General features: G+C 39.1%; 1 protein-coding gene across 2 annotated transcripts in view; it reads left to right on the top strand.

Moving 5' to 3' along the window:
• Positions 1-26,296, top strand: part of Ttc37 (tetratricopeptide repeat domain 37) — a 103,097-nt gene that overhangs the window by 15,576 nt on the left and 61,225 nt on the right. For both annotated transcript variants that reach the window (XM_027401836.2, XM_027401837.2), the window contains 11 exons: positions 5,532-5,630; positions 5,725-5,833; positions 15,083-15,223; positions 15,913-16,014; positions 17,557-17,696; positions 19,748-19,834; positions 20,300-20,403; positions 21,200-21,326; positions 21,933-22,112; positions 22,775-22,899; positions 23,764-24,017. In XM_027401836.2, coding sequence (XP_027257637.1) covers positions 5,532-5,630; positions 5,725-5,833; positions 15,083-15,223; positions 15,913-16,014; positions 17,557-17,696; positions 19,748-19,834; positions 20,300-20,403; positions 21,200-21,326; positions 21,933-22,112; positions 22,775-22,899; positions 23,764-24,017 — 1,468 coding nt within the window. The remainder of the gene's footprint in view (positions 1-5,531; positions 5,631-5,724; positions 5,834-15,082; positions 15,224-15,912; positions 16,015-17,556; positions 17,697-19,747; positions 19,835-20,299; positions 20,404-21,199; positions 21,327-21,932; positions 22,113-22,774; positions 22,900-23,763; positions 24,018-26,296) is intronic.

Genomic DNA, 26,296 nt, shown 5'->3' on the forward strand with positions numbered 1-26,296 from the left:
CTCAGTTTTAATTCATAACAGGAAATTACCATGTCAGTGCAGCGAGCACTGGGCATGCTCAGTTTAAATTCCGAACACAGGAAGTACCGTTGTCAGTGCAGCGAGCGCTGGGCATGCTCAGTTTTAATTCATAACAGGAACATACCATATGTCAGTGCAGCAAGCGCTGGGCATGCTCAGTTTTAATTCATAACAGGAAATTACCGAATGTCAGTACAGCGAGCGCTGGGCGTGCTCAGTTTTAATTTAGAACACAGGAAGTACCGTATGTCAGTACAGTAAGTGTTGAGTATCCTCAAATTCATAGAGATTCTTGCTGATAAAATTAGAAACCTTTGCTTTCAGTCTCATATAGTGTGAAGAGGGCAGACTTGGGTCTTAGAGTATTAGAATTTCAGATCATTGTATTTATAAGACTCCACAGTAGATCATTAACTTGGTCACTGTAGAAAGGAAAATATGTAACTGACTTTCACAAAACTGCTGTAACTTATAGAAAGTTGAACTTTCTAGGTATCATTCTTTATACTTGTTAACTAAGGACACTGAATTACTTAGTAATCACTTAACTCATTTAGAATGTTTATATTTGTTAGATTATGTTGGGTAATTCCTTTTTTAATGTATTGGCTCTAAGTTATTGGAAAGGATTTTTAAAATATAAAATGTAATTTTAAAGTATAGTTGGAAATACCTGTATTCCATATTTTATTAGTATAATAGTAACTTAATTTTTTATTATAATTAGTAGCTATTCAATGTCCTTGTTAAATTGAGTGTAATTTAAAATCTTAACAGTTATAGACTGTACACAATGGGAGCTTTGTGTATGTTCACTTGTTCAGTCATCAGTTTGTTGTTTTGTTCAGAAAATTTTGTTGCAAATGTTCTGTATGCCAGGCAGTCCCCAAAGGGCCAGTCAGCACTCTGTCACCAGGAAGGTTTACTATGGTTCACACCTTCAGATGTGTCAGTAGGTACTGTCTGCTGCTCTGTGTGTAGAGCAGGCAGGGCGTCAGGATCAGGAGCCCATGCAGATCACAGCTCTTCACATGTGGTACCTAGAATGGAAAGAGCCAAAGGAAGGGCCAGGGTCCAGGCTCCGCTCCAGGTTTACCTACCCTCCTTACACTGAGCCCCACTTCCCAAAGCCTCAGCCATCTACCAGAGCACCACAGGCTGTGACTAAAAACCCTCAACACATGGCTTTTCAAGAATGTTTAGACCCAGTTATAACATGTTATAGTAATAACTTGTCTTGTACAAGCAGTCGTGGAAGAAATTTAATAGTGACACAATTGGATAGCTCATCAATTTCTTTTAAGCTGTATCTATGTCAAACATATACCAAAATTAGTAAAATATATTTTTGATTTACTTATACTCCATGGAAGAAAATTCATAAAATAACATCCTACTATGTTGCCCAGGCTATACCCAAACTCCTGAGTTTATGTAGTCCTCAGCAAGCAAGCTTTCTCTTGTCTTTGTTTTTCTTCCCTCTCCACCTTTCTCATTCCCCTTCTTCCTTCCCCATTTCACTCTCCTTTTATCTTTTCCTTCATCCTTCTCTTTTTCATTTCTTTTTTCCTTCCCCCATCCTTCCTTTTTTCTTTCTGTGCAGACAATTGAATCTAGTGCCTTGTATGTTCTAGGATCATACAGAATACTGAGCCATTATGAGTCCTCAGTTAACACACACACACACACACACACACACACACACACACACACACGTGCGCGCACGCACAGACAAAGACATGCACACGTTTTTGTTGTTTGCTTCTTTGTTTTTTTTATTATTATTATTGATTTTGAGACAGGATCTTATTATGCAGCCCAGGCTGGCTTTGAATTCTTTCTCTTTTTTTTTCCCTCCCTCCCTTCCTTTCTCCCTCCCTGTCTGTCTGTCTGTCTGTCTGCCTGTCTTTCTGTCTATCTATCTATCTGTCTATCTCCTGACAGCATCCTCACCTTCCTCCTCTCCTCCCATTCCCCCATCCAACCCTCCTCTGTGTTTATTCAGAAAGGGGAAGGCTCCTGTGGGTATCATTTCTTGGTCTGCCTGCCTCAGTCTCATACCAAGAATTATAGAAGTGTATCACAATACTTAAAAATTTTTAATAAACATGTATTAACCATGCTTATTTATGGCATTCATGCATAAAACATTCATTGATCATGCTCAACCATCTTTCTATCCTTTCTTCTTCTGTACTTAGTCCTTTTTCTAAAAATTCAAATGTAATTGCAACATTTCCCTCCTTTTCTTTCCCTCAACTCCTCCATGGCACACCAGTCCCCACTGTCTCTGAAATTCCTGGCCTCCTTTTCTTAAATTGTTATTGTTATACAGATATATATGAACGAATATATTAATTCATATATATATATCTGAGCTCATTCAGCCTTGCTTGCATGTATATGATTTCAGGGCTGACTACTTGATATTGAATAACCAATTAGGGGATACTTCCCTGGGGGAAGACTTCTGCTCCCAGTATTCCATAGTTGCCTGTGTTGTTTGTCTAGGTGGGGCTCATGAGATTTCCCCTTCCTTGTTAACATGTCCATTGGTGATGTCCTTGTTCAGGCCCGTTTTCAGCAGCCATATTATTAAGATAGCATAGATGTGCTGCCCTGTAATTTCTTTCTTTTTTTTTAAAATAATTTTAATTAGACCAATTTTAAATTAGAAACAAGCTTCTTTTACATGTCATTCCCAGTTTCCTCTCCCTCCCCTCCTCCCCTGCCTCCCCCACCACCTCTCATCCCATCCCCTTTCTGCTCCCCAGGGAGGGTGAGGCCATCTATGGGGGATCTTAAGAAACTGTCATATCATTTGGAGCAGAGCCTAGACCCTCCCCCATGTATCTAGACTGAGAGAGTATCCCTCTGTGGCTCTGTAATTTTTATAAGCCACAATTTCACAGCAGATTTCCCAGTCCTATGGCTTTAAAACCTTTCTGTGCCCATTTCTAGAATGTTCTCTGAGCCTTGGATACAGGAGTTGTGTTAAAAGGTGTATCTATTCAAGTTGTTCTCTGCATTTTGAGTTGTGGCTTTGTGTAATGCTGTCTGTGACAGAGAGATAGAAGAAAGCTTCTTCTATGAGGGTCAGGTACTACACTTATTCATAGATAAATATTTAGGATGCAGTTAGGAATTGGGCTGGTTTAGTAATGTGGTTATTCTCTAAGACCCATGACATCATTAACCTTGAGGAGTTGGCTATGTTTCTTTTCCCTCCCATTAGATAAATATTGGTTATCATGAGAATAAGAGTGCCACCATTGCTTCTTTAGGATATCTTGCCAGCCTTGTCATTGCTGTGGTTTGTAGGCTTCATAGTTGGGTAGGACTGTTGGTTGATTCTCTCCCTTGGCAGCTTCCAGGGCTCTGAGAGTTTGTATTCAGGGAAGATCATTTCAATTCAGATCTAGCTCTAATCTTCGAAGTTCTTTGTCCAAAGTGCATGGTATCTTCAGCAGTAGGGACTTACCTTCAACTTCAGGGAGGTGACCAAGAACAGTAGCAACAGCCTGTATTGCCACCCTGAAAGGGAGTTTATCATGCCTGGTATTGGCGTTTTTATCAGATAGTGTGTGGCTCTTGAAGGGAGCATTGTCAGCCCAAGTGGCTTAACTTCATTTAAACTATGTATGTATATCCACTTATATGCACAATATATAATGTTGGATAAATAAAATTGATTTCTTAATGTGTTTTTCTCCTCCCTCCTTTGTATGTACCTCCTATCACTCCTCAGTTAAAGCCCCACCCCGTTTTTCTTATTTCCCCCATTCACCTCACCTGTGTACTACTATTCCCCTCCCTACTGCTCCTTTTTCTTAGTCCTTAATAATATATTTTTAAGAACTTATTTCTAGGTCTTAAACATTATTTAAGAACACTTAAATAATGAATGTTCTTTAAAAATGTTACTTATTTTTTATTTGGAATACCTATTTTATTATCTAAAAAAGCTAATTACATTAAATTATTTTAAGGTTACTGTGAGATCGTTATCATTATCAGAACAGTGAAATTTTTACTTTTTACAGTCTTTATAATTAACAAGGAGATATTGAGGTAATGAAATAGTAGGGGTTGATTGTGATGACTGATTTTGTCAACTTGATTAAGAAACACTGAGGGAGGGATGTGACTATGAGTTCTTTCTAGTAAAGATTTACTGGGGGTAGTTGGGGTTGGGGAGCCCTGCTCAGTATGTGAGTGGCGTCATCTCGTGAGCTGTGACCTTGACCTGAATAAAAAGGAGAAAAAGAGCCAGGTGTTGGTGGCACACACCGTTAATCCCAGCACTTAGGAGGCAGAAGCAGGCGGATCTCTGTGAGTTTGAGGCCAGCCCGGTCTCCAGAGCAAGTGCCAGGATAGGCTCCTGAGCTACACAGAGAAACCCTGTCTTAAAAAACCAAAAAAAAAAAAAAGGAGAAAAAGAAATGTTGGCTTCTCCTTCCTCACCACATCCTGACCTGCTCAGATGTGAGCACACTGCTTCTTGCTACTTCCATGACAGTTAGGAACCATGCTTCCTGCCACAATGGATTGTGCTCTCAAACTGTGAGCAATAATAAAACCTTCGCCTCATCTCTTAAGTTGCTTCTCATCACATATTTGGTCACAGCAATAAGGCAAGTGACTAATATAGGGGATTTATCAGGTCAATGATGTACCCTTAAAGGTGTAGTCCTTACATAATGAAATGGAGGATATAATATGCAGTAAAGTTCTTGCCTCTTGCTGTTCTTATGCAAGACATTTAGAACGCTTCTTTCAAGATTTTCTTCAAAGTCAGTTAATACTGTATTAAGGGAAGTGGTCTTATTATACTTCTCTCTCTCTCTCTCTCTCTCTCTCTCTCTTTTATTTCCTGGCCAAGTATAACTCAACTTTGTAATTTTTCTCTAAAGATTTCCTGCTCTTGGAGATTTTACAAAGAATGTGCTTGTAATACTATATTACCATATAAGATAATGTTCTAGCTGTTCCTTTGTAGCAGCCAAAAGTGAAAGAAAAAATGCTTTATTAAGCTAATGTTTTAAATTTGTACTTATCACTTACTAGTTTAGTATAGTCTATTGGCTAGTTGGAGTTAGAATGTATTTTAAAACTTATGTAGACATCCCTCCACCCCTGCCCCACCCCATCATTCAAATTGTCAGGATCAAGTAGATTGAGGTGGTTCAATCTATAAACCCTGTCATTGGGAGGCTGAGGCAAGAGGGTCTCCACAAGATCAAGGCTGTCTTAGGCTACAGATCTGACCAAACAGAAGAATCATGAGGTTTAGTTTTTATAAAGGAGTCTTTATCCCTGGCTGTCCTGGTACTTCCTTTGTAGACCAGGCTGGCCTGAAACCCATAGAGATCCATCTTTCCCAGCCTACCGAGTGCTGGGATTAAGGGTGTACTACCACTGCCTGGCTTATAAAGGAGTCTTAATACAGCATAGCACTTGCCACATTTTTCACTTAGCATGCTACATAATAGCTTTTTGGTTTGTTTCAGCTTTTAACTGCATTTGAGAATGCACTGGACTTAGCAGATAATATTCCCAGTGAAGATCACCAAGGACTTTATAGGCATTTCATTCAGTGCTTATCTAAAGTAAGTGACATGTATTATTTCTAATTATGAAAATGTTCGTCAATACGTTTTACTGCTGTTGGGATTCACTTTATTATGCTTTTATATTTTCAAGCTTCCTCATGAAACTTCAAGATTGAAGAATGCCTGTGAAGGAATGATAAATATCTATCCCACCGTACAGTATCCACTAGAAGTGATTTCTTTGCACTTGATTGAGTCAGGTAATTTTTAATATTGCTTTCCAGAGATGTGTGATTATCTGAGAGTGATATTGCAATCAATTAAGCACTGTCTTAGTGCTTCCTATGTATAAAATATTATATCAGTGTTTCTGGACATAAAAGAAACACAGTTATGTAATATTGCTATTTACAGAAAGTCTAAGAAATATAGGAGAGTAGAGTGATACAGGACTTATGAGTTATAAAGCTATTGGTTCAACAATAAAATTCTTCTCTTTTATTATTTATTTACTTTAATTCTGTGAAGTCCTTATGGTGGTGGGACTTGAAGGATGTCTTGAACATTAGATGGATGCTAGATGTCTGACATTAGATGGAGCAGGTAGGTGTGGTAGTCCAGGTGGCAGGTGTAGACTTGTGGTGCTAGATACAGTCCCCTCCTTTTTAACTGGAATAGTAAAACAGATTTGTTTGATATAGTAGAAGGAATAACTGAAACCTATTTGGCTAAATAGGTTGGATTATATTACACAAGTCTTGACTGCCATGAAAAGGAAACATTAAGCTTCACAGTGTTGATATTAATACCATAGTGATGGTCTGTTTCTTTTAAATTTTGCAGTATTGTGAACTGTTAGTCTGTAAGTGAACTAGAGTAAATTCAGGTTGGAGAGTGTGTCTTGGTGTATGTGACATACTCTTGCTTCTTTGTGTACTTTGGTAGAAGAAAGATAGTTATGAACAGCTGGGTTATTGGGAGTTGGCACATCTGAAGTGTGTGTCTGTGACCTAGGCAGGTATTTGTGTGGATTGACCACCATAAATTTTTTATGACAGCCTTTGTCCTTGTCAGTGTTTGTGCTGAATAGTGCTTTTTGATGACTGGGATACACTTCTACACATGCTTTTATTCACCCGAGATAAACAAGTTCATAGAAATCAGTGATGAAACTGAACTGGAAATAGTACCTGCATTAGCATGCTGGTGACTGAATTATCATGGAACTTCTCTAGTGCAGTGAATCTTTTTTACTTGGTTGTAAAATCGATAAATACATGGAACATTTTGTATGAATGACTCACATTTGTCATAGTAGGAAAATATGGTTGAGTTCTAGAGATAACTGAGGGAGAATTCCTGGTAGGCTGTGAGCATTGCACCTATCTCTATTCTGCCCATCTCGCTCTCCTTTATCACTCCTTAAGTTTCTTGGTCTGTATGAAGTCATTGCCCTTACTTTTAGTCTTGGAATTTCCACTAGCAAGCAAGAGCTTTTTCTTACTCTCAAAGAGAATATTTTTCATTATGAAAAGTACTAAAAGTTTCAGAGTGAATTACTTTATGAAGTCCAAATGCTTAAACTAATAATACTTAGGATGGACTGAAGTAGAGTAGACCAAGTGATGCTGAGAATGAATAAATGAACTTGGAACATGATGGTGATAGAAAGGAACAGATGAATGGAAAAAAGTATTCAGCTTCTTAAAGGGAAGGGCAAAATTATATTCAAATTTTAGTTCTTCTAAAAAGTTAGCCCAATATAGAAAAAAAAAGATGGCTTATGTGAAAAGTACATTTGAAAGGAGCTATTAAAGTAGCCAGTGCCCATCAATTGTTGGTAAATGGGAATTGGCAAACTAAAGCTAAGCATGTAACTTGGAAATTGTTTGTGTGAAAATGAGGTGGAGTGATTGACATTAGAGAAGACCGAGGGGCAAAAGGCTGAGGATGGCTGCTTGTGTGGTGCTGTCTGGCTCAGAATTAGAAAGGGATGAAGACCATGAAATGGACAGGTGAGAGAGCAAGGTGGGGGCCCAATGCGAAGACAGGAAAGAACATTTCAGAAAGAAGACTGTCAGGGACTGTCATGATAGATGAGTAACTGATTTTATTATTAAGAAAACTAATATTAAGGCTATTTTTAAATAATGGTAGTTGAACTGAAGTAATGGTGGAAAAAGTTGAGGAAGTGATTAGAGGTTTAAGAAGAGAAGTAGTCTAGGAACTTTACTAAGTGCATTTATAGGAAGACCAGAGGAAGGGAAGCATGTGATAGGAGCAGCAAGAGAAGCAGCAGAAGGGTTACAGTGATGTCTCCTGTCTGGACCATTTCAAGACAGAAGGCAGAGGAAATGAGTCATGTGATGGGGGTGGCAAGCTTTCAGAGGGGAGGAGAAGGGTTACTGTGATGTCTCTCTGGACCATGACAACTGCTGTGTTAAGACCGAGGGAGATAAGGTACACAAGGGAACTGTCAGTCCAGTGTGACAATAACTCCTTCCGCAAGCTGCTTGGGTTCTGCTGCTGCTTTAGGGTCCCCAAATAACACACAGAATCTTATATTAGTTACAATGCTGCTGGCCAATGGATAGGATTTCTTATTTGCTAGCTCAGTCTTAAGTATCAACCATAACTTCTAGTCTATATATATATATATATATATATATATATATATATATATATATATATATATATGTATATATTTTAGAAGGACTTACTCTACCAAGGATGCCCACCTTATGTGTCCTCTCTTCCTGGGATCGCATGGTGACCACTTTACTACATTTCCCAGAATCCTGCTCATAGTCCCGCCTATCTTGCTTTTCTATTGGCCAACAGTGTTTCATTCGTTAACCAATAAGATAAACATATACCCAGAACGACCTCCCCCATCAGTCCAGTGTTTTTTTGTTTTTCATCTGATAGGAAGCCTTACTTCAAAATCATCCAGTTTCTTCATATTTTATCGTAAGACCCAGTGTGTGATAGAAAGATAGGATATGACCTTTGTGGCTGTTAGAGTTGCCTTTGAGAATTAGTGACTGGTGGTTATTCTTGCCAGTTCTGCTTAGCTGTTAGTGGTTTGTACCATTTCATCTTTAGTCTGCTCATGACTAAATGGTATAAGGTCAGTGTTTGGAAAACTGACTGAACATTTTCTCAGTAAGTGTGAATTTGCCTTTAATATGTTTGTTTGTTTTGGGGGTAAACATGGCTCTGGTATTTCAGAATGCCTATAAAACAGCAGAAAGACACAGAATCAACTCAGTCTGCAGAGTTTTATACATAATTTTAGTGGCCTCTCTAATAAAAAGACTATTCTTTCCTCAGTCAGTGTGAATTATTAGTGTAAATAAAAATTGAGATGTTTTCTAACATAGCATCCATCAAAATGTATACCTATCTAGCATTCCTTGAGGTTTGCAATAAAATGGATTTGATATTTTACCTAGATTCTGCTTTAGAGTAACTTGGAGAGAACTGAAACATAAATAAAATGTTGCAAAATACTGACTGTTAAACAATACTCAGTATCATTGTGTGGGCATTTAGAAACAACAGATAAAAGTTGGACTGGGATGTAGATGGGTAAGTGATAGAGCACTCTAGTGTGCAAGAGGCCCTGGCTTTATCTTAAGGTGTGTGTACTCGAGTGCATGCTTGTGTGCATGTGCACGTATGTGCACACCTAGGATAATAAAGACATAGTGAAAGGATTATACTGACTGATAAGAAAACATACAGCTTTACAAACTACCAAATAATCCAATAAAAAATGGAGTACAGATCTAAATAGAGAATTCTCAACAGAACAATGTCAAGTGGCAGAAAGACACTTAAGGAAATGCTCAGCATCCTTAGTCATCAGGGAAATGCAAATCAAAACCACTCTGAGATTCCATTTTACACTGATCAGATGGCTAAAATCAAAAACACCAATGATGGCTTATGCTGGAGAGGATGTGGAGAAAGGGGAACACTCCTCCATTGCTGGAGTGCAAACTTGTACAGCTGCTGTGGAAATCAGTATGGTGATTTCTCAGAAAATTAGGGATCAACCTACCTCAAGAATCTGCAATACCTCTGTTGGCCATATATACCCAAAGGAGGCATGTTCACACCACAAAGACATTTGCTCAACTATGTTTATAGCTACATTATTTGTAATAGCCAGATCTTGGAAACAGCCCAGATGCCCCTTAGTTGAAGAATGGATAAAGAAAATGTGGTATATTTACGTAACGAAGTACTACTCAGCAGTAAGAAACAATAATATCCTAAAATTCGCAGGCAAATGGGCAGAACTAGAAAAAAACATCCTAAGTGATGTAACCCAAAACCAGAAAGACAAATATAGTATGTACTCTCTCATAAGTGGATACCAGAAATGAAGCAAAAGATACTCAGCCTACAGTCCACAACCCCAGAGAAGCTAGAACCCTCTTCCAGAAACAGATGGAAGCATATGCAGAAATCCACAACTAACCAGTGGGCCAAGCTCCTAGAGTACAATCAAAGTGAGGAAGGAGCAAAAATATGAACAAAGGAGTCAAGATCATGATGGGGAAACCCACAGAATCAGCTGACTCAGGTCTGGCAAATGGAGAATCTGCATAAGACCAAACTAGACTCCCTAGTGACAATGGTGTGCCTGGGACAATATATGAGGGCACTGGCAGTGGGTCCAAGACCTAACACTAATGCACAAACTGACTTAGTGGGGCCCATTCTATATGGAGAGATACCATGCCCAGCCTAAACACAGGGGTGTGGGGGTGGAGTTGCCTTGGTCCTGCCTCAATGAGATGATGGGACAGACTTAGTAGACTTCCTAGGGGAGGCCTTACCCTCTCTGTGGATCAGATGGAAGGAGGGGTAATGGAGGGAGTGGGAGGAAAGGAGGGAGAGGGAACTGGGATTGGAAGGTAAAAAATAAATTAATAAAAAAAATTGTAAAAAGAAAACACAGCTTTAAAAGCTGGGTGAGATTACAGGTTCATGTCTGTAATCTCAGCACTTGGAAGGGAGAGGCAGAAGGATCAGGAGTTGAGTCAGCTCCAGATGCATACCAAGTTTGAGGCCAGCCTGAACTGCTCGAGACTCGGTCTCAGCAAAAGACAACAAGAAAGTATTGTTGAAGAGTTTTTGGTAATCTGCATTGTGTAGAATTATTGGGAGGTAGGTCTGTACCATGGTGAATGGGAGTGGATGTGTGGTAAGACTCAGATAATTCTTGTTCTAGGACAGTGGAAAGCTGTGCATGATTCCTCTTTTCATCATTCTAAGTCAAACTTACGGATTCTGAAGATTAAGAGCTTCTAGAAACCTTAAAGGTCTCTAAAAGCTAACACACCTTTCCTTCCCCAGAGTACTTTAGTATCCATGTGATTTGCTCTTTATAGCAGTTAATCGCTGTGTCTCTGCACCAAGGACAAATGTATTCCATATTTCTGGGTCTTGCTTTATGTGTTGAGGCTCAAGATTCATTTCCAATGTGTCTCATTTGTCAAGCTTCATGTAACAAAGTTTGAGTAACTTTCCCAGTTGTCATTGGTTGAAAGATGTTTTTTAAGTGTTTATGTGCTAAATAGCCCTTTGACTTATTTCACCCTGAGGTTGAAATGCAAGAGGACAAGGAGGCTGGGCTCTTCAAAGTTAAGTGGAGAACAACTTCCTTAAAGTTGTTAGGGTTTTGTGTTTAGGCCCAGGGAAATAGCTCAGGGTGGAGCACTTGCTGAATATGAGTAAGTGAAGCTCTGAGTTTGCACCAGCAATGAAAAGTAACAAGGTTTTATGTCTTAGAAGTATGTGAAAATAGAGAAATGGTTGCCATCAAATTTATTTTCTTTCTCCCTTCAAAGCTATGTTTATTTAAAAGTGAAAATTTGTAGTGTTCATTGGTTTCCTTGGTATGTCAGAAATGATTTTAAAAACAAGACCTTTTATTGTGGTATTATTCTGAAAACTGAATTTCATAGAGTAATTTTGTGTCCATTAATTTTATACTTTGAGTTTTACTATTTACAACCTTAGGTCTAGACTGCCATTTTGAGAAGTAAAAAATTATATTGTTAAACTTTTTTTTTTTTTTTTTTTTTTTTTTTGAGATAGGGTTTCTCTCTGTAGCTGTATAAATCCAGCTTAGCTGGCGTGGAGTTCACAGAGATCCGCCTGCCTCTGCCTCCCCGGTGCTGGGATAAAGGTGTGTGCCACCACTGCCCTGCCATTTTTAAACTTTTTTAATAATTATTTACTGTACTTATTTTTTTGAGGTTATAATATAATTCCACCATTTCCCCCTTTCCTCTCTCCAAATTCTTCCATATGCCTCTCCTTGCTCTCTTTCATATTCATGACCTCTTTTTCCATTGATTATTGTTATAATTGACTGATATGATTTCTGTTACTATTTTTAGAAAATGCTATTGAGTTTCTCAAAGTTCCTCATGGACATATATGGATAAAGTATTACCTGGAGATTTTTCCCTCCTTCTTGAGACAGGATCTCTTGTATTCTAGGCTGGCCTTGAATGCTACAGCTGAGGGTGGTGGCCTTGAACTCCTGAACCTCTGGCCTCCATGTCTCAACTGCTGAAGTTACAGGCTTGTGCCAGCTGTCTTTTATTTTTATAATTGTGCTTTCAGATATTAGCAAAAGGAATGTATTAGGAAGGTACCTTGATTTAAGAATTGTTCCTGTTCATTGTTCCTTTGGAACGCGACATACTATGTTTACCCATGTGTAGTTTGGATACTCTTAACTGGATTGACATTGGGGAGATTCATGATTATCTTTTCCTTTCGTCATCCTAGGTATGTTTGTAATATCGGCAATTTGTGTTGCAAAAAGTATTGTCATGAATTAAGTTTTCAAAGGCTCAACATACTATTTAATAAATGCTTACCATGTATGCTATACCTATGTCAGTCTTGCCTCTCTAGAATTTTTCATTTAGTTACTGTTATTCTTCTGTAAAAGTTTAAGAATTAGAAAAAGAAGCCTTGAGATGGAAACCTGCGCCAGTGAGATGGAACATGAACGGTGGAGAGTACATTAACCATAGAGAGTATTATTAGCGGGTGGGAGAGCAAGAGGGGGGCGAGAGACAAATGGGAGAGAGAGAGAGAGAGAGAGAGAGAGAGAGAGAGAGAGAGAGAGAGAGAGAGAGAATGTATGTGGAGGTACACACTTAAAAGGGGAAGTTTGCACATGGGTACAGAGTCCTTATGCAGTCTCATAATGTGTGACATAGCCATGACAGGGCCACACAACACAGGACCCTTTGAGCTGCCTAAGTATCTTCCTGAACGCTGATCTGCTTGTCCTACCCATTGTCAGGGGGCAGGGTCAGCATACCAGGTTCCAGCAGTTACAGAGGCAGCAGAGGCACTGTATGTCTGTTAGACTAACAGTAGAGCTAGCATGTGATGTAAGCAAAACTTTGTTTTCTAGCAGTTTGAACAAATAGCATCAGTGTTCCCCAAGAAAGCATCAGAAATGCAAACTCTCAAATCTTACATCCCAACTGCTGAGCCAGATACTGGAATGAAGCTCAGCGTGCTCTGCTGAACGTATCATATCCTTCAGTTCTGCTGTCTAGTGTAGACTTGCAGTGTAGACATACATTGTAGAGAAATGGAAAGCACTGTGGCTTTACACAAGAGGATATTGAGGCTAGCTGTGTCTGTTTTGAGAATTCGTATTTGTAGAGACAATAGTGCAGTGGTCTTGGCAGAAGGAAAGTCATATGTGGAAGCATAACAACTAACCAGAGTTATATTTCTTCCAGTCAGGTTTCATATTTTACCATACAGTTTTAATTTTTTAGCCATTATGAAATCATTTATTTTTCTGGTACCACTTTGGAGTTCTAAATCGGTATGTAACATTACTTAAAGATTATCCATTGGTATGCATCCAATATGCATTATATTGACATATAATGGCATCATGCAAATAATTTACTTTTAACATCTGTTATTGAATCAGTGATTCCATATAGGGTTTGGGGATGTATATTTTATAGTAGATGTTAAACAACAGGTCTTTTAAAATATTATTTATATTTATTCCCCACATTTATTGTTTCAAGTTGTTTTAGTTATTTCAGAACTTTCCTATGTGTTTAAACAATTTATTAAAGTGTTGAATGTTCCTCATTAATTATAAACAAATAACATTTTTTACTTCTTTTGGTAGGGGTATGAATTTGCTAAAATGAATTTGCTAAATTTAAGATTATTACAGCATTGTATAATTAATGCATAAGCCCAATTATTATATAGGCAAGAATAGCTTGGTAAATATGTGTACAGTGTATTGCTAAACTTGTAAATCTAAGAAGACTTGGCTAAATCTTCATGTAGAACGAATTCTAATTGGTGTTAATAATAAAAAAAATCTGGAGTCAGATATTGGGGGAGGGAGCTGAAAGATCGGAGAAGCAAAACAGCCAGCCACTAGTTTACTTCTACCTCAGACCAAATGGGTGATCCTGTCTACACGAATCCTCAAACTGCCTAGACTTTCTGCTGCTCAGACTTCAATGAGCTCCTCTCTCTTCCTGCCTTATATTCCTCTCAACACCCAGACTTATTCCTTCCATCTCAACCTCCTTAGTGCTGGGATTAAAGGTGGGTCACTCCAAGTGCTGGGATCATCTTTGTGTAAGCTTTTTTTCTCTTTTAGACTGGATCAATTTCATGTAGCCCAGGTGGCCTTGAACTCACAGAGATCTGTCTGCCTCTGTCTCCTGAGTGCTGGGGTTAAAGCTGAGTGTCACCACTGCTTGGCCACTATGGCTAACTTTGCACTCTGTGTACACTCTGTATGGCTAGCTTGCTTTATTTGTTAGGTCATAAACAAAATATCACCACATTTTCATTCAGTGTCCTGATTCTAGCCTAGTATCGTTTGATACCAGGATGCTGGGAAAGTCCATCAGAGTTGGCTGCTATGCATCTAGCTGTGCATTATTGCCCTCAGATAACCAATAAGTTACTCTGTTTCTTTCATGTAAATTCTAAAGTGATATGGTTGAATAGATAATACTGCTAAGAGTTGAATAGGAAAACGACCTGGCAAGCCATGGGTTGTGTGACAGACAGCCCACCGACTAGTAGCAATAGGTTTCTTTGAAACCTTCGAGCATGAATTCAGAGTGTGTGTGTGTGTGTGTGTGTGTGTGTGTGTGTGTGTGCGCGTGTGTGTGTGTGTGTGTGTGTGTGTGTGTGTGTATGTATGTATGTATGTATATATGTGTGTAAAGTGATTTTATGTCCATTGTCTAAACATGTTAATGAGGTATTATCTTCTTGATTTGCTGCTTTATTTAACTTTTTATTTCCTTAAATCAGGACTTAGTAAAATATGTATGAAATAGCTTTGAAATTTACGTATATATGCATGGTAGTTAAGAATTTGTCGTACTTGTATATATACATATATATATATATATATATATATATATATATATGAATGCTAATTTGTTTTCTTTTCATTTCAGGGAGTCTGACAGATGAAGGACAGCAGTACTGTTGTAAGCTAGTAGAAATGAATTCAAAAAGTGGTCCAGGCCTTATTGGCTTAGGCATTAAAGCTTTACAAGACAAGAAGTATGAAGATGCTGTTAGTCGCCTAACAGAAGGTAATGTATGGAATATAATATTTAATATGAAATGTAGTTACTCAGTCAATAGGGACTACTAGTTTAGCCTTCTTGTCAGGAGATAAACTAAAGGAAAGGGAAAATGAATATGCATATTCTGGAGCCTGTTTATTAGATTTAAATTTCAAGTCTTAAACTCAAGACCATGGAAAAGTTCAATTTTATGTGTACCAGTGATTTCCTTTGTATAGTAGAGATACTTTGAGGAAGCTTTAGAAACAGAGAGGCTTAGCTTAGTCAACTCAGTTATGGTGTTGTGGGTTGTTTTTTTTTTAATAAACTTGTATTCAAACTGAGATATGACTAATAGAGTGAGGAAGGTAGATGGGGTGAGTGGGAAGAATTGTAAGTCAAAGAATGCATTTGGGGAGGAGCAGAGCTAAGAAGAAACCTGTTCAGGGTAGTTCAGTAAGATTTGAGGATGAAGTGTGGGTAGCGGAAGGAATAGGAAGTAAGGCTGAACATGGCCTTGCAAACATTGTTGATAAGCTTACAGTGCATCCTGAGGACAGCAGGAGCCCATGAAAGGCTCTAAGCATAGAAACACTTTAGTCTGATTTTTCATGGGGCTGGAGAGGTAGGTCAGTCAGTGAAGTGCTTGTCATGTGAGCATGAGGACCTGTGGTTGACTCCTAGAACTCATGGTATTTGTGATTACTTCATCCTAGGCTTGAAAGAAATCCCTCTCTGCATAGCTGGCTGGTGTCATTTAGCTGAAGCCCAAGTCAAAGTGCACAGACCTAAGGAAGCAATTCTTTCTTGTGACCAAGGTATTCTTGATGTACTTTGGTTACATCAATGCTATTGGTTTTCATCTGGCTTGAGAAAGATGTTATTTTAAAATAATGGAATTTTTCATTTTGAAGTTTTCATTTTGAATTTGTGGTTTATTTAAATTGCACTGGGGAAGATAAATAAATGCCCAGTCTGTGTGCATGCTGCTGTTAATATTTGTCTTTAAGATGAGGGCTTAGGTGCAGATGTTCTGCCTTCCTAACAAGGAAATTTCTGTTATGTTTAGGACCTTCATGAATTCATAATGTCATGGATACAGATGAGAGATAATTCTTTGTTCTTGACCCAGTTAGTTGCCGAACTTCTGTATTTAACAGTCCTTTCTAATTAAGCTTCTTTCCCCTTCCAGTGTCCATAGTCAGTTTGTAATAATTAGGGTCCCTACTGCTGTGAAGAGACATGATGGCCATGGCAACTCTTAGAAAGGAAAACATTTAATTGTTTGGCTTACAGTTGAGAGTCTGTCCATTGTCATCATGGCGGGACATGGCAGCATGCAGGCAGACATGGTGCTCGAGAAGGAGCTGAGAGTCCTGCATCTTGCAGGCAACAGGAGTGGTCTGTCTCACTGAGCATGGCTTGAACATAAAGCCTGCCTCCACCTCGACACACTTTCTCCAACAAAATCACAACTACTCCAACAAGGCCACACTTCCCATTAGTCTCACTCCCTTTGGGGACTACTTTCTTTCATACCACCACATAGACCATTCTAATTCAACTTCTTTCCATTCCAGTGCCCTTAATTTGCTGGGTGCAGAGGACTGCTAGCCATTGTTATTCTTAAGTACCTTCAATTTTATTTATGCCATGTGAAGACAGAGGTCTTAAATTCATGTGTTTGGTTTCCAATTCAGATATTTCTAGAAGAATTTGAGAGAACTTTTGTGTTTAAATTATTCATCTCTCTCTCTCTATATATATATATATATACACACACATAAATATACATATATATAGTATTATATATTAGAAATTTTGCTCACTGTATATGCAGTGTATATGTTATTCTTTTTTAAAGAAAATCTTAAAATTTTAAGATTGTCTTTGTGTTATGCCCATGGGAATGCCCACATGTGTGTCTTTGCATCATGTTCATGCCTTGCTGTGGAGGCCAGAAGAAGGGGCTCCCCTAGAAGTGGAATTGTAGATGGTTGTGAGCTGCCCTGTAGGTCCTGGTAATCAAACCTAGGACTTTTGGAAGAACAACCAGTGTTCTTAACCACAGAGCCATCTCTCTATTACTGTATGCCATTCTTTAAAAGTTTTTTTAAACATTTATTTATTTATTTTTGTATGTGTGCATGCACAAATATACACATGCCATGACATGAGTGTAGAAGTCAAGACAACCTGGCAGAATTTGGTTCTCTTCTATCATGTAGCACTGAATTCCGGGTTTTAAGGCCAGACAAGTGACATTATCATCTAAGCTGTCTCACTGGCTGTATCTCATTCATAATAAGCAAGCAAACAGCAATGCTGGGGATTAATTCCCATGTCCTCAATCTTGTCAGCGCTGAAGAACATAGATAACCACAGTGCAGCAGGTAGCAGACGTCATCAGAAGAATCTGTGTCTTCTTTTGAAAGCTGAGGCTTTGCTTAAACTCTCAGATTGTGAATCTTCAGAGGAAGCAATTCGTATTCTTGATCAGGTATGTGGTCTGGAGTTTTCCTCTTCAGCTTCGCTTTCCAGTCACTAGCTACCAGCCATCTTTACCTGCCAAATATTTACCTTCATAAATTTTGAGTTACAGATACAAATTCAGTATATACACTCTGATAAATCTTCCACACTCTTGAAACTGCTTGTCTTAGTTAGAGTTTCTATTGCTGTGAAGAGACACTATGACCACAGCAACTCTTAGAAAATACTTAATGGGGCTGGCTCACAGTTTCAGATTTCTGTCCATTGTCATCATGGTGGGACATGGTGGCATGCAGGCAGGCATGGTGCCAGGGAAGGAGCTGAGAGTTCTACATCTTGATCCTCGGGCAATATCTCATATGAAGATTTTCTGTTTTGTTTTAGTGCCTATTCTCCCATCTGTTTTCTTAAGGCTTTTGGTGTGATTTGAAATTCCTTAGTGAGAAATCATAATGGACAGATCATGAATTTTAGCAACATGTTTCTAAAAGGGTTTTGTCAAATATATTTGTTAGTGCAGGGTTATTTTTTTTTTTTGTCATTGCTTTGTGTATTACAAAGGGCTTTGCATTTTCTGTTTTCTTTAAAGTAACAGCTGTTGCCCTCCTTTAAGAACTATTAAGTAGCTGAATTTGGTGGTTTATGCCTGTAATCCCAGCACAGGGGCTCAGGCAGAAAGATGACCGTGAGTTCAAGGCCAGCCTGAGCTGCACTGTGAGACCCTGTCTCAAAAAAACAAAACAAAACAAAACAAAAAACACCCAAAATCCAATACTTGTCTGTCCTCAGTATGTATCTTGGATAGATGCTTTTAGATACCTTTCCAGTACCGTTTTTCTCACACACAAAGCATAATGAAAAACTTCTTTAAAATCTGCAAGGGTCCATATCTAAGACATAGAATTTGTAAGTTGAGTGCAAAACATGTTATGCTAGAAAGCAAAGAAACTGTAGAAGAACTACACTAAACAGACACAGGAGTTGCCCAATGAGGGCAGCAGTATATGTATTGAAGAGAAACAGTGTTTAAATATGTTTAACTTCATGTGTGTGTGATGCTACCAAAAAGAAAAAGATCATAGCAAGTTTGTGAAAGCATCATGGGCTGATGCTAAGGAACAAACTGGAAGGAATGAAACATTTATTGTGCCGCTCTTACCAGCTGCTCAGTGTGAGAGCCAAATGGGTGATGAGGAAGCACAAGTTCCTCCTGGTTAAGTATTCCAGGTGATAAGGGAAAGAGCAATGCTTGACTAAAGCCATTTTGTAATCTTTAATGAATGAATAGATGCAGACATTGAGGATCATTGGTTTCCACAGGGAAAAAAAATAGATAGTCCATCACAACCATGACAAATACACATAGCATATTGTTGCTAGATCAGGTCAAGGGTCTCACCCTGCCTATTGATGCAGGGACCAGGGAGAATGTCAGACATCATGAGAACACATTCAGTCAAACCTTGACTTTGTGAAAGTGTGACAAATGGCCTGTGTTTTCACAGTCAGTAAGAAAGCAGAGAGATAGAAAGGGCCCATATATTAGGAGATACTTCAGAGAGCTGTGGTCTTATTGAGCTATATATATCTTAGTTGAATTTTGACTGAAATAAATTTTCAAATTCTTCATGAGGCAACTAGGAAATCTGATGATTTGAAAGCTATATAGTTGGCTTTGGGTCTGAGAATGGTAGTGTGTTTACCATTTACAAATGACTTTATCTTAAATGTGTATGCTGAAATAGCACAGATGAGAAGTTACAATTTGTTTTAAATCATCTGAAGGGTATGGCAAAAGGGTAAATATATACATGGACAAACATAGCACTTGACTTTATAATTCTGTAGCTGGATAATGGGTACAAGCAAGGTTGTTATAGTGGTCTTTAATTTTCTCATATTTCCCCAGTTAGATGATTAAAGAATGAAAATCTGGATAGTAATGGAACTCTGACTATACTCTGTCATACCCTGCCCTTCTGTGTCTGTTCTTTAAACAGAACAGATAGCCCTGTAGCTGTCTGGAGAGACTTGTAGCAGCTCTCAATCATTTTCTAGGTTTCGGATACAGATAATACCCCAGGACTGCTGGTTCTTCAAGGCCTGGCCCATCTGAACACAGGTGCTGTAGACAAGGCTACAAAGGTTGGTGTTTTCTTTCAAATGAAGCATTATTTGAAGGCTAAAAGAAGCTTATGGGAATTTAGTTCAATGCTACAGTGCTGGCCTACAAAGTGTAAGGACCTAGGTTTGCTCCCAAGAACCCAACATAGAATAAAATAAAGTGTAAAGTAAAAACTAACCAAAAACCTCAACTAAAATTAAAGGCAAGGCTATTTCAAAATATTTTGTATTTTATGTGAATGGGTGTTTCTTGTGCATGTGTGTCTGTGTACCATGTGTACGCCTGGGCCCCTCAGAGGTCAGGGAAAGGCGTTGAAGACCCTGGAACTGGAGTCATAAATGATTGTCTGTCAGCCACCATGTGGATGCTGGGAATTGAACCTGGGTCCTCTGGAAAAGCAGCCAGTGCTCTTAACCACTGAGCCATCTCTACAGCCCCCATTTCTTTTTAATGGGATATGGAATTGATAAGTGTCTCCTTGACAGATTATGGAAGACCTTCGAACTTCTTACCCTGACCTGGCCGAAGTTCATGCACTTGAGGCTTTGATTCATTTTACTAAGAAGGACTATCTGCAAGCAGAAGCATGGTGAGGGTTTGGAGCCTGTGGCTCCAGTCATATCTCACTTATTTCTTAAAAATTGGTCATGGGCTTGATGAAGTTCCACTTTTAAATTTATGGTGTATGTGTGTATGTGTGTGTTTCACTTGTAGCATAAGAACTATACATTTTTTCAGTGATTGATTTCTGATCTCGTTAGCTGATCATTATGTTTAGTAAGCCAGTGTAATATTTGGTATATGTTCTGAACACATGTAGTGTTAAAAGGTCACTGTGCTTCTTAAAGCTTTTCAGTAACATCACTCTTTGCTTATTATAGTCTAAATCCTGAAGTAGTGAAATGTTTTAGATTTGGGAATTTTTATAGGTTTATTTTATTTTGGGTGTTTTGCCTGCATGCATGTATGTGTGCATGTGTACCTAGTACCTGCATAATTCAGATTATGGTACCAAATCCCCTAACTGGAGTTACAGTTTGGGGTCTTCATGTTGGTACTTGGAACCCAGGTCCTCTGGAAAAACAACAGGTGGCTTGACCCTGAGCTGTCACTTCAGCTCCTAGATTTGGTATTCTTGAATCACTTTACTTGATTGTTCTATCTTGGAGTCCCATATGATTTACACACACACACACACACACACACTCTCTCTCTCTCTCTCTCTCTCTCTCTCTCTCTCTCTCTCTCTCTCTCTCTGTCTCTGTTTCTGTCTCTCTCTGTCTCTCTCTGTCTCTCTCTCTCTCTCTCTCTCTCTCTCTCTCTCTCTCTCTCTCTCTCTCTCTCTCTCTCTTAATACTTCTTTTTGCTCTCCTTTGGTGATTTAGTTTCCAGAGAGCACTTGAGCAAGATGCTGAAGTTGCTGAATATCATTACCAGCTTGGGTTGACATACTGGTTCATGAGTGAAGAAACAAGAAAAGATAAATCAAAGGCTCTTACCCACTTTCTGAAGGTAAACCAGTGCTACTACTAAATTCTTTGTTAAAGTGGATTTGTCATAAAATCAAATAGGCAACTGAATAGGTATGTAAAATTACTATTTACTCAAATATCTTTTTGCATTTCATTTCTCATAGAAGAGGTTTTGTGAGAATAGTCTGTGTGTTTTCCTAAGTGAAAATTTAAATCATGAAAGTGTGAAAGTGTCTGTTTCAGAAATAATACGCTATAGAAGTTGAGACATGCTGACTGTGGAAGCAATGCTGTTTTAGCTGATAGCTTCTGTAGTTTTATGGGTATGTGAGTCTGGATTTTTAGCTTCCTGTTTTTATAGACGTTTAACATCTATGTCTTATTCTTATTTTCTCAGGGAGCATATTAATTTAACAGTGGCTCTAATTTCACATTTGTTTTACCAAAGAAATGCTAGTTTTACCTTGTGTTTATTTTCTATAGGCAGTGTGGACCAGCTTTGGTGTCTGTTTTAAATATCACACTAAAGGATTTGGGGGCATAATTTTATACCTTTAATAAAATAGTTTCTTTAATCAGTGTACTATATCCTTAGTATGCATTGAAACAAATTTTTAACATTCCATTGTCAACATTTATTTCCAAGGCTGCAAGACTGGACACATACATGGGTAAAGTTTTCTGCTATTTAGGTCATTATTACCGCGATATAGCTGGAGATAAGAACAGAGCTCGAGGATGTTACAGGAAAGCTTTTGAATTAGATGACACCGATGCTGAGTCTGGAGCAGCGGCTGTTGACCTAAGTGTGGAACTTGAAGACACGGTCTGTCTCATGACCACTTCTGTCTCTTAGTCTTTTACTCAGTATATAAATGGAAATGTTTTTTATAATATACATACTTGAAAGTTATATTCATTATTCTTTGGAGGTAAAATAGAAATGTCTTTGTACCTACTTATAAACTACATTTTCTTCTCATTGGTAGATACTAAATTACCTGTCACTTTTCTGTGTGTACTCTTATATGGCTATGTATATGCATGCATGGCATTCATCTGTGTACATGTGCATAGGTGTATAGGCCTGAGGTCAGTGCCATGTGTCCTTTCTTGAGAACTTTCCACGTTTGTGAGAGGCTGTGCACTGAACCTGAAGCTCATTGATCTGGCTAGCCTAACCGTCAAGTGAACTTCCCAGACCCATTCCCCAGTGCTGGGGTTATCAGAACATTCCCCATGTTTTCACATGCATTCTGAAGATCTGGAAATTGGACCTCAGCTCCCTGTGTTTGTGTGTCAGACACTTTACCAGCTGAGCCAAGTTCCTAGCCCTGACTTTTCATTTATTATTTAAATTAGTTTTATGTATGTCATTGTAAACTTAAAAAAAATCAGAAGTGGGAAATGAAAGTATGTTTGTGTCTTTTGCATAATTGTTCTGTATTTTTGTATTTGGTGTCCCTGACATTGATATTTCCTCATCAGGAAACTGCTTTAGCTATCTTAACAGCAGTAACTCAAAAGGCAAGTGCTGGAGCGGCAAAGTGGGCCTGGCTTAGGCGAGGACTGTACCATTTGAAAGCTGGTCAACATTCTCAAGCAGTGGCTGAGTAAGACATCTTACTATGTTTACACTAAACAGTGTGGTGCTAACTTAAATTTCTTTGGTAGCACGTGACCTTTATAAATAACCTCTAACCAAGATGCATTTTGAGAGAACCATAACAAAATTATTATGATTGATTTGTTGCTTATTGCCTGCAAGGCAGTAGAATTTAATATGGACTAAGTTATGTACTGTTGTTGAGGAGTTAGCCAGTTAAGTCTTAGTTGGCATCATAATGTAATAGGTCCCCTCAAGAGACATTTCAGTAATAAAAAGCTGAGGCTTTGATGTTACACTACCATGTGTTGACCTTGGCAGCAAGGGAGACCTTGGCAGCTTGAAGGGGGTTTTGGAGAGGCTTATGTGTGATTGATTTTGGTCATTTGTTTGAACTGTATTTCAGGGTGAAAATATAATTGAGTCAAGATAAAGTCATCTCTGATGCATGTTAATTTCCAGAATGTAAATATTCTTATTTTTTCATAAACATGCAGTTTGGTCAGAAGTTTAAGCATCCCTCTCAATCCTGTAGTTCAGGTGTCTAGAGGAGGAGTGACAGACTAAAAACCAAGATGTCTACCTGTTCTGGTGGCATGGACAACTGGAGTTCTGCCAAATAAAAAAAAAAAAAAAAAGAAGCTATGGTCAACATTTTCCCCAAAGAACATTTGAATCTTATTTTTAAAAATTATTTCACAAAATCTTTTTCCTATTAAAAACATTCAAATCATGAAAGAAATAGGAAGGCTGCCTTAAGTATCATTTTTACAAATCAAAGGACTTGTGGATGATTTAATTGGATTATTTATTTTAGATGAGGATGTAATTCTGTTACCTTGAGTTTTCTCACTGTTTCTTCATTGTTAAGTTTGCAGGCAGCACTGAGGGCAGACCCAAAGGACTGCAATTGTTGGGAATCCTTAGGAGAGGCGTACTTAAGCAGGGGCGGCTATACAACAGCATTGAAGTCTTTCATAAGAGCCAGCGAGCTAAACCCAGACTCCATGTACAGTGTGTTTAAAGTGGCAGCAATACAGCAAATCCTAGGCAGGTATACCGAGGCCATCGCGCAGTATCAGCTGATCATTAAAAAGAAAGAGGATTATGTGCCTGCTTTGAAAGGTAATTTCTTTTCAAGAGTTCTTTTCTTAATTTTAATAATGCTGAACTATAAAACCCCCAAGTAAATTTTCTACCTATTAAATAGTTTGAGAAGCATGTAGTCAATAGCAAGAATTTCTTATTGTACAACTTGATATTGATTTGATTATAAAAATAACAAATTTTGTTTCCTAACAGTTCATAAATAGTAATATGGCAGCAATTAGACAAATAGAACAAAAGCTATTGGACCCCAAATAGATCTTCCAAGCAAATTTCTATGATGCTGTTTTAGTAATTTTAAATTATATTCCCAGAATAGGCTAATAATTTTTTATTAACACTATAGAAACTGTTAAATTATTTTTAGATGCAATTTTCTTTGTTTTGTTATTAAGCTGATTTCAGGTCCTCCTTCAATAGCCCTTCCTAACCCTGTTTTTAACTATATAAGGAAAAGCATTACCTATAATTTAAGTTTTTGATTTTGTGTTTGTTTTTTGGATGTAGTGAACTTCATTGCTGTATTCAACAGAGTAGGGCTCCCTGAACTCCTCCTGTTAATCTGGGGTCTGGGATGGACATTATGAGGTAGATGCTCAGGGTTGGGGGGCTGAGTTGGGACAGGGACTGCTTAGCAACCAGGGCCTCACTCTCTTTCTGGGGTGGGTGGTGCAGGGTGGGCTTCTTACTCCTTGGACGCCATGTGGGTCATGGAGCACCACCCTGCTTCTGTCATACCAGGAATTGAGCTTTACAAAGTTGTCATTGAGAACAATGCCAACCCAGCATCAAAGGTAGAAGAGTGGGCATCACTGTTAAAGTCACAGGAGACAAGTTGGTCCTCAGTGTAGCCCAGGACACCCTTTAGTGGTCCTCAGATGCTTGCTTCACTGTCTTCTTGATGTCATCATACTTGGCAGCTTTCTTGGGGCAGCATGTCAGATCCATGGTGGACACATTGGGGATAGAACACAGAAGGCCATGCCATGAGCTTCCTGTTCATTTCTGGGATGACCCTTGCCCACAGCCTTGGCAGCACCAATGGATGCAGGGATGGTCTTCTAAGCAGCCCATGGCCATCATACCACAGCTTCCTGGAGGGGCCATCCACAGCTTCTGGGTGTCAGTGATGACATGGACTGTGCCATGAGTCCTTCCACAATGACAAAGTTGTCATGGATGACCTTGGCCGGGGCCTAAGCAGCAGGTGGTGCATGAAGCATTGCTGACAACCTTGAGTGAATTGTCATATTTCCCATGGTTCACACCTATCACAAACATGGGGACATCAGCAGAAGAGGCAGAGATGATGACCCTTTTGGCCCCACCCTTCAAGTGGATCCCAGCCTTCTCCATGGTGATGAAGACACCAGTAGACACCACAACATACTCAGCACAGCATCTCCCATTAGATGTTGGCACGATCTCATTCCTAGAAGATAGTGATGTCCTTCCCGTTGATGACAAGCTTCCCATTCTCAGCCTTGACTGTCATACGGGAACATTTGGACCATGTAGTTGGGGTCAATGAAAGGGTCATTTGTTGCTGGTGACCCTGCTTAGACACCCCTTGCGGGGGGGGGGGGGGGGAGGTGAGAAGATGCAGCACTAACAACTCAGGCATTGAGAGTCAGTGAGTAGTAGAGTGTGCTGCAAACTCATTTATTAAGGAAGTAAGGCCTGCCTTTATATATACCCCCTCCCAAGATCTATTGGCTCAGGCGGCTGACTCTGCTGTGTTGTCCTTTCCTCATTGGTGTCTCTGGGTCATTAGCAGTCTTTGGGCCTACAGGCAGGCTTAGCTCAGGGATGAAGTGCTTGCCACAAATGCTCATGCAGGCTAGCCTGGATACTGGGGGCAGGGCGACTCCAGCTTGGGTAGGCTGGCCACAGTTTCTCCTACATATCCACTGCCCCCCCCTCTTTTTTTTTTCTAATTCGGCTTCTTGGGAGTCGAAGTTCTAGCTTTGGCCTCATTGTCCCTGCCTCAGAGAGCATCCAGCATGATAGACTTTTCCTGTCTTAGGTTGGCCTGCCTCTTGGTCTTTATCTGTCATTGACTACCAGCCCTCAAAGGATGACATTTCTGGGAAGCATGCCCCGGTTGGGAAGAATGCCTGTCAAACTGATACCTCAGGAATTTCTGTGAGCCAGGCCTAAGAGACCTCCCAAGGAGTGCCCCACATTCTGGGTGTTAAAGTGCCATGAGAACCTGGAGTGTGGAAATACACTGTAGGAACATGGCAACAATGTCCACTTTGCTAGAACTGCAGGAGGTAGCCCTGGTAACCAGGCAT

This window comes from Cricetulus griseus, chromosome 2 (assembly GCF_003668045.3).
Source record: "Cricetulus griseus strain 17A/GY chromosome 2, alternate assembly CriGri-PICRH-1.0, whole genome shotgun sequence".
NCBI classification, from domain to species: domain Eukaryota; kingdom Metazoa; phylum Chordata; class Mammalia; order Rodentia; family Cricetidae; genus Cricetulus; species Cricetulus griseus.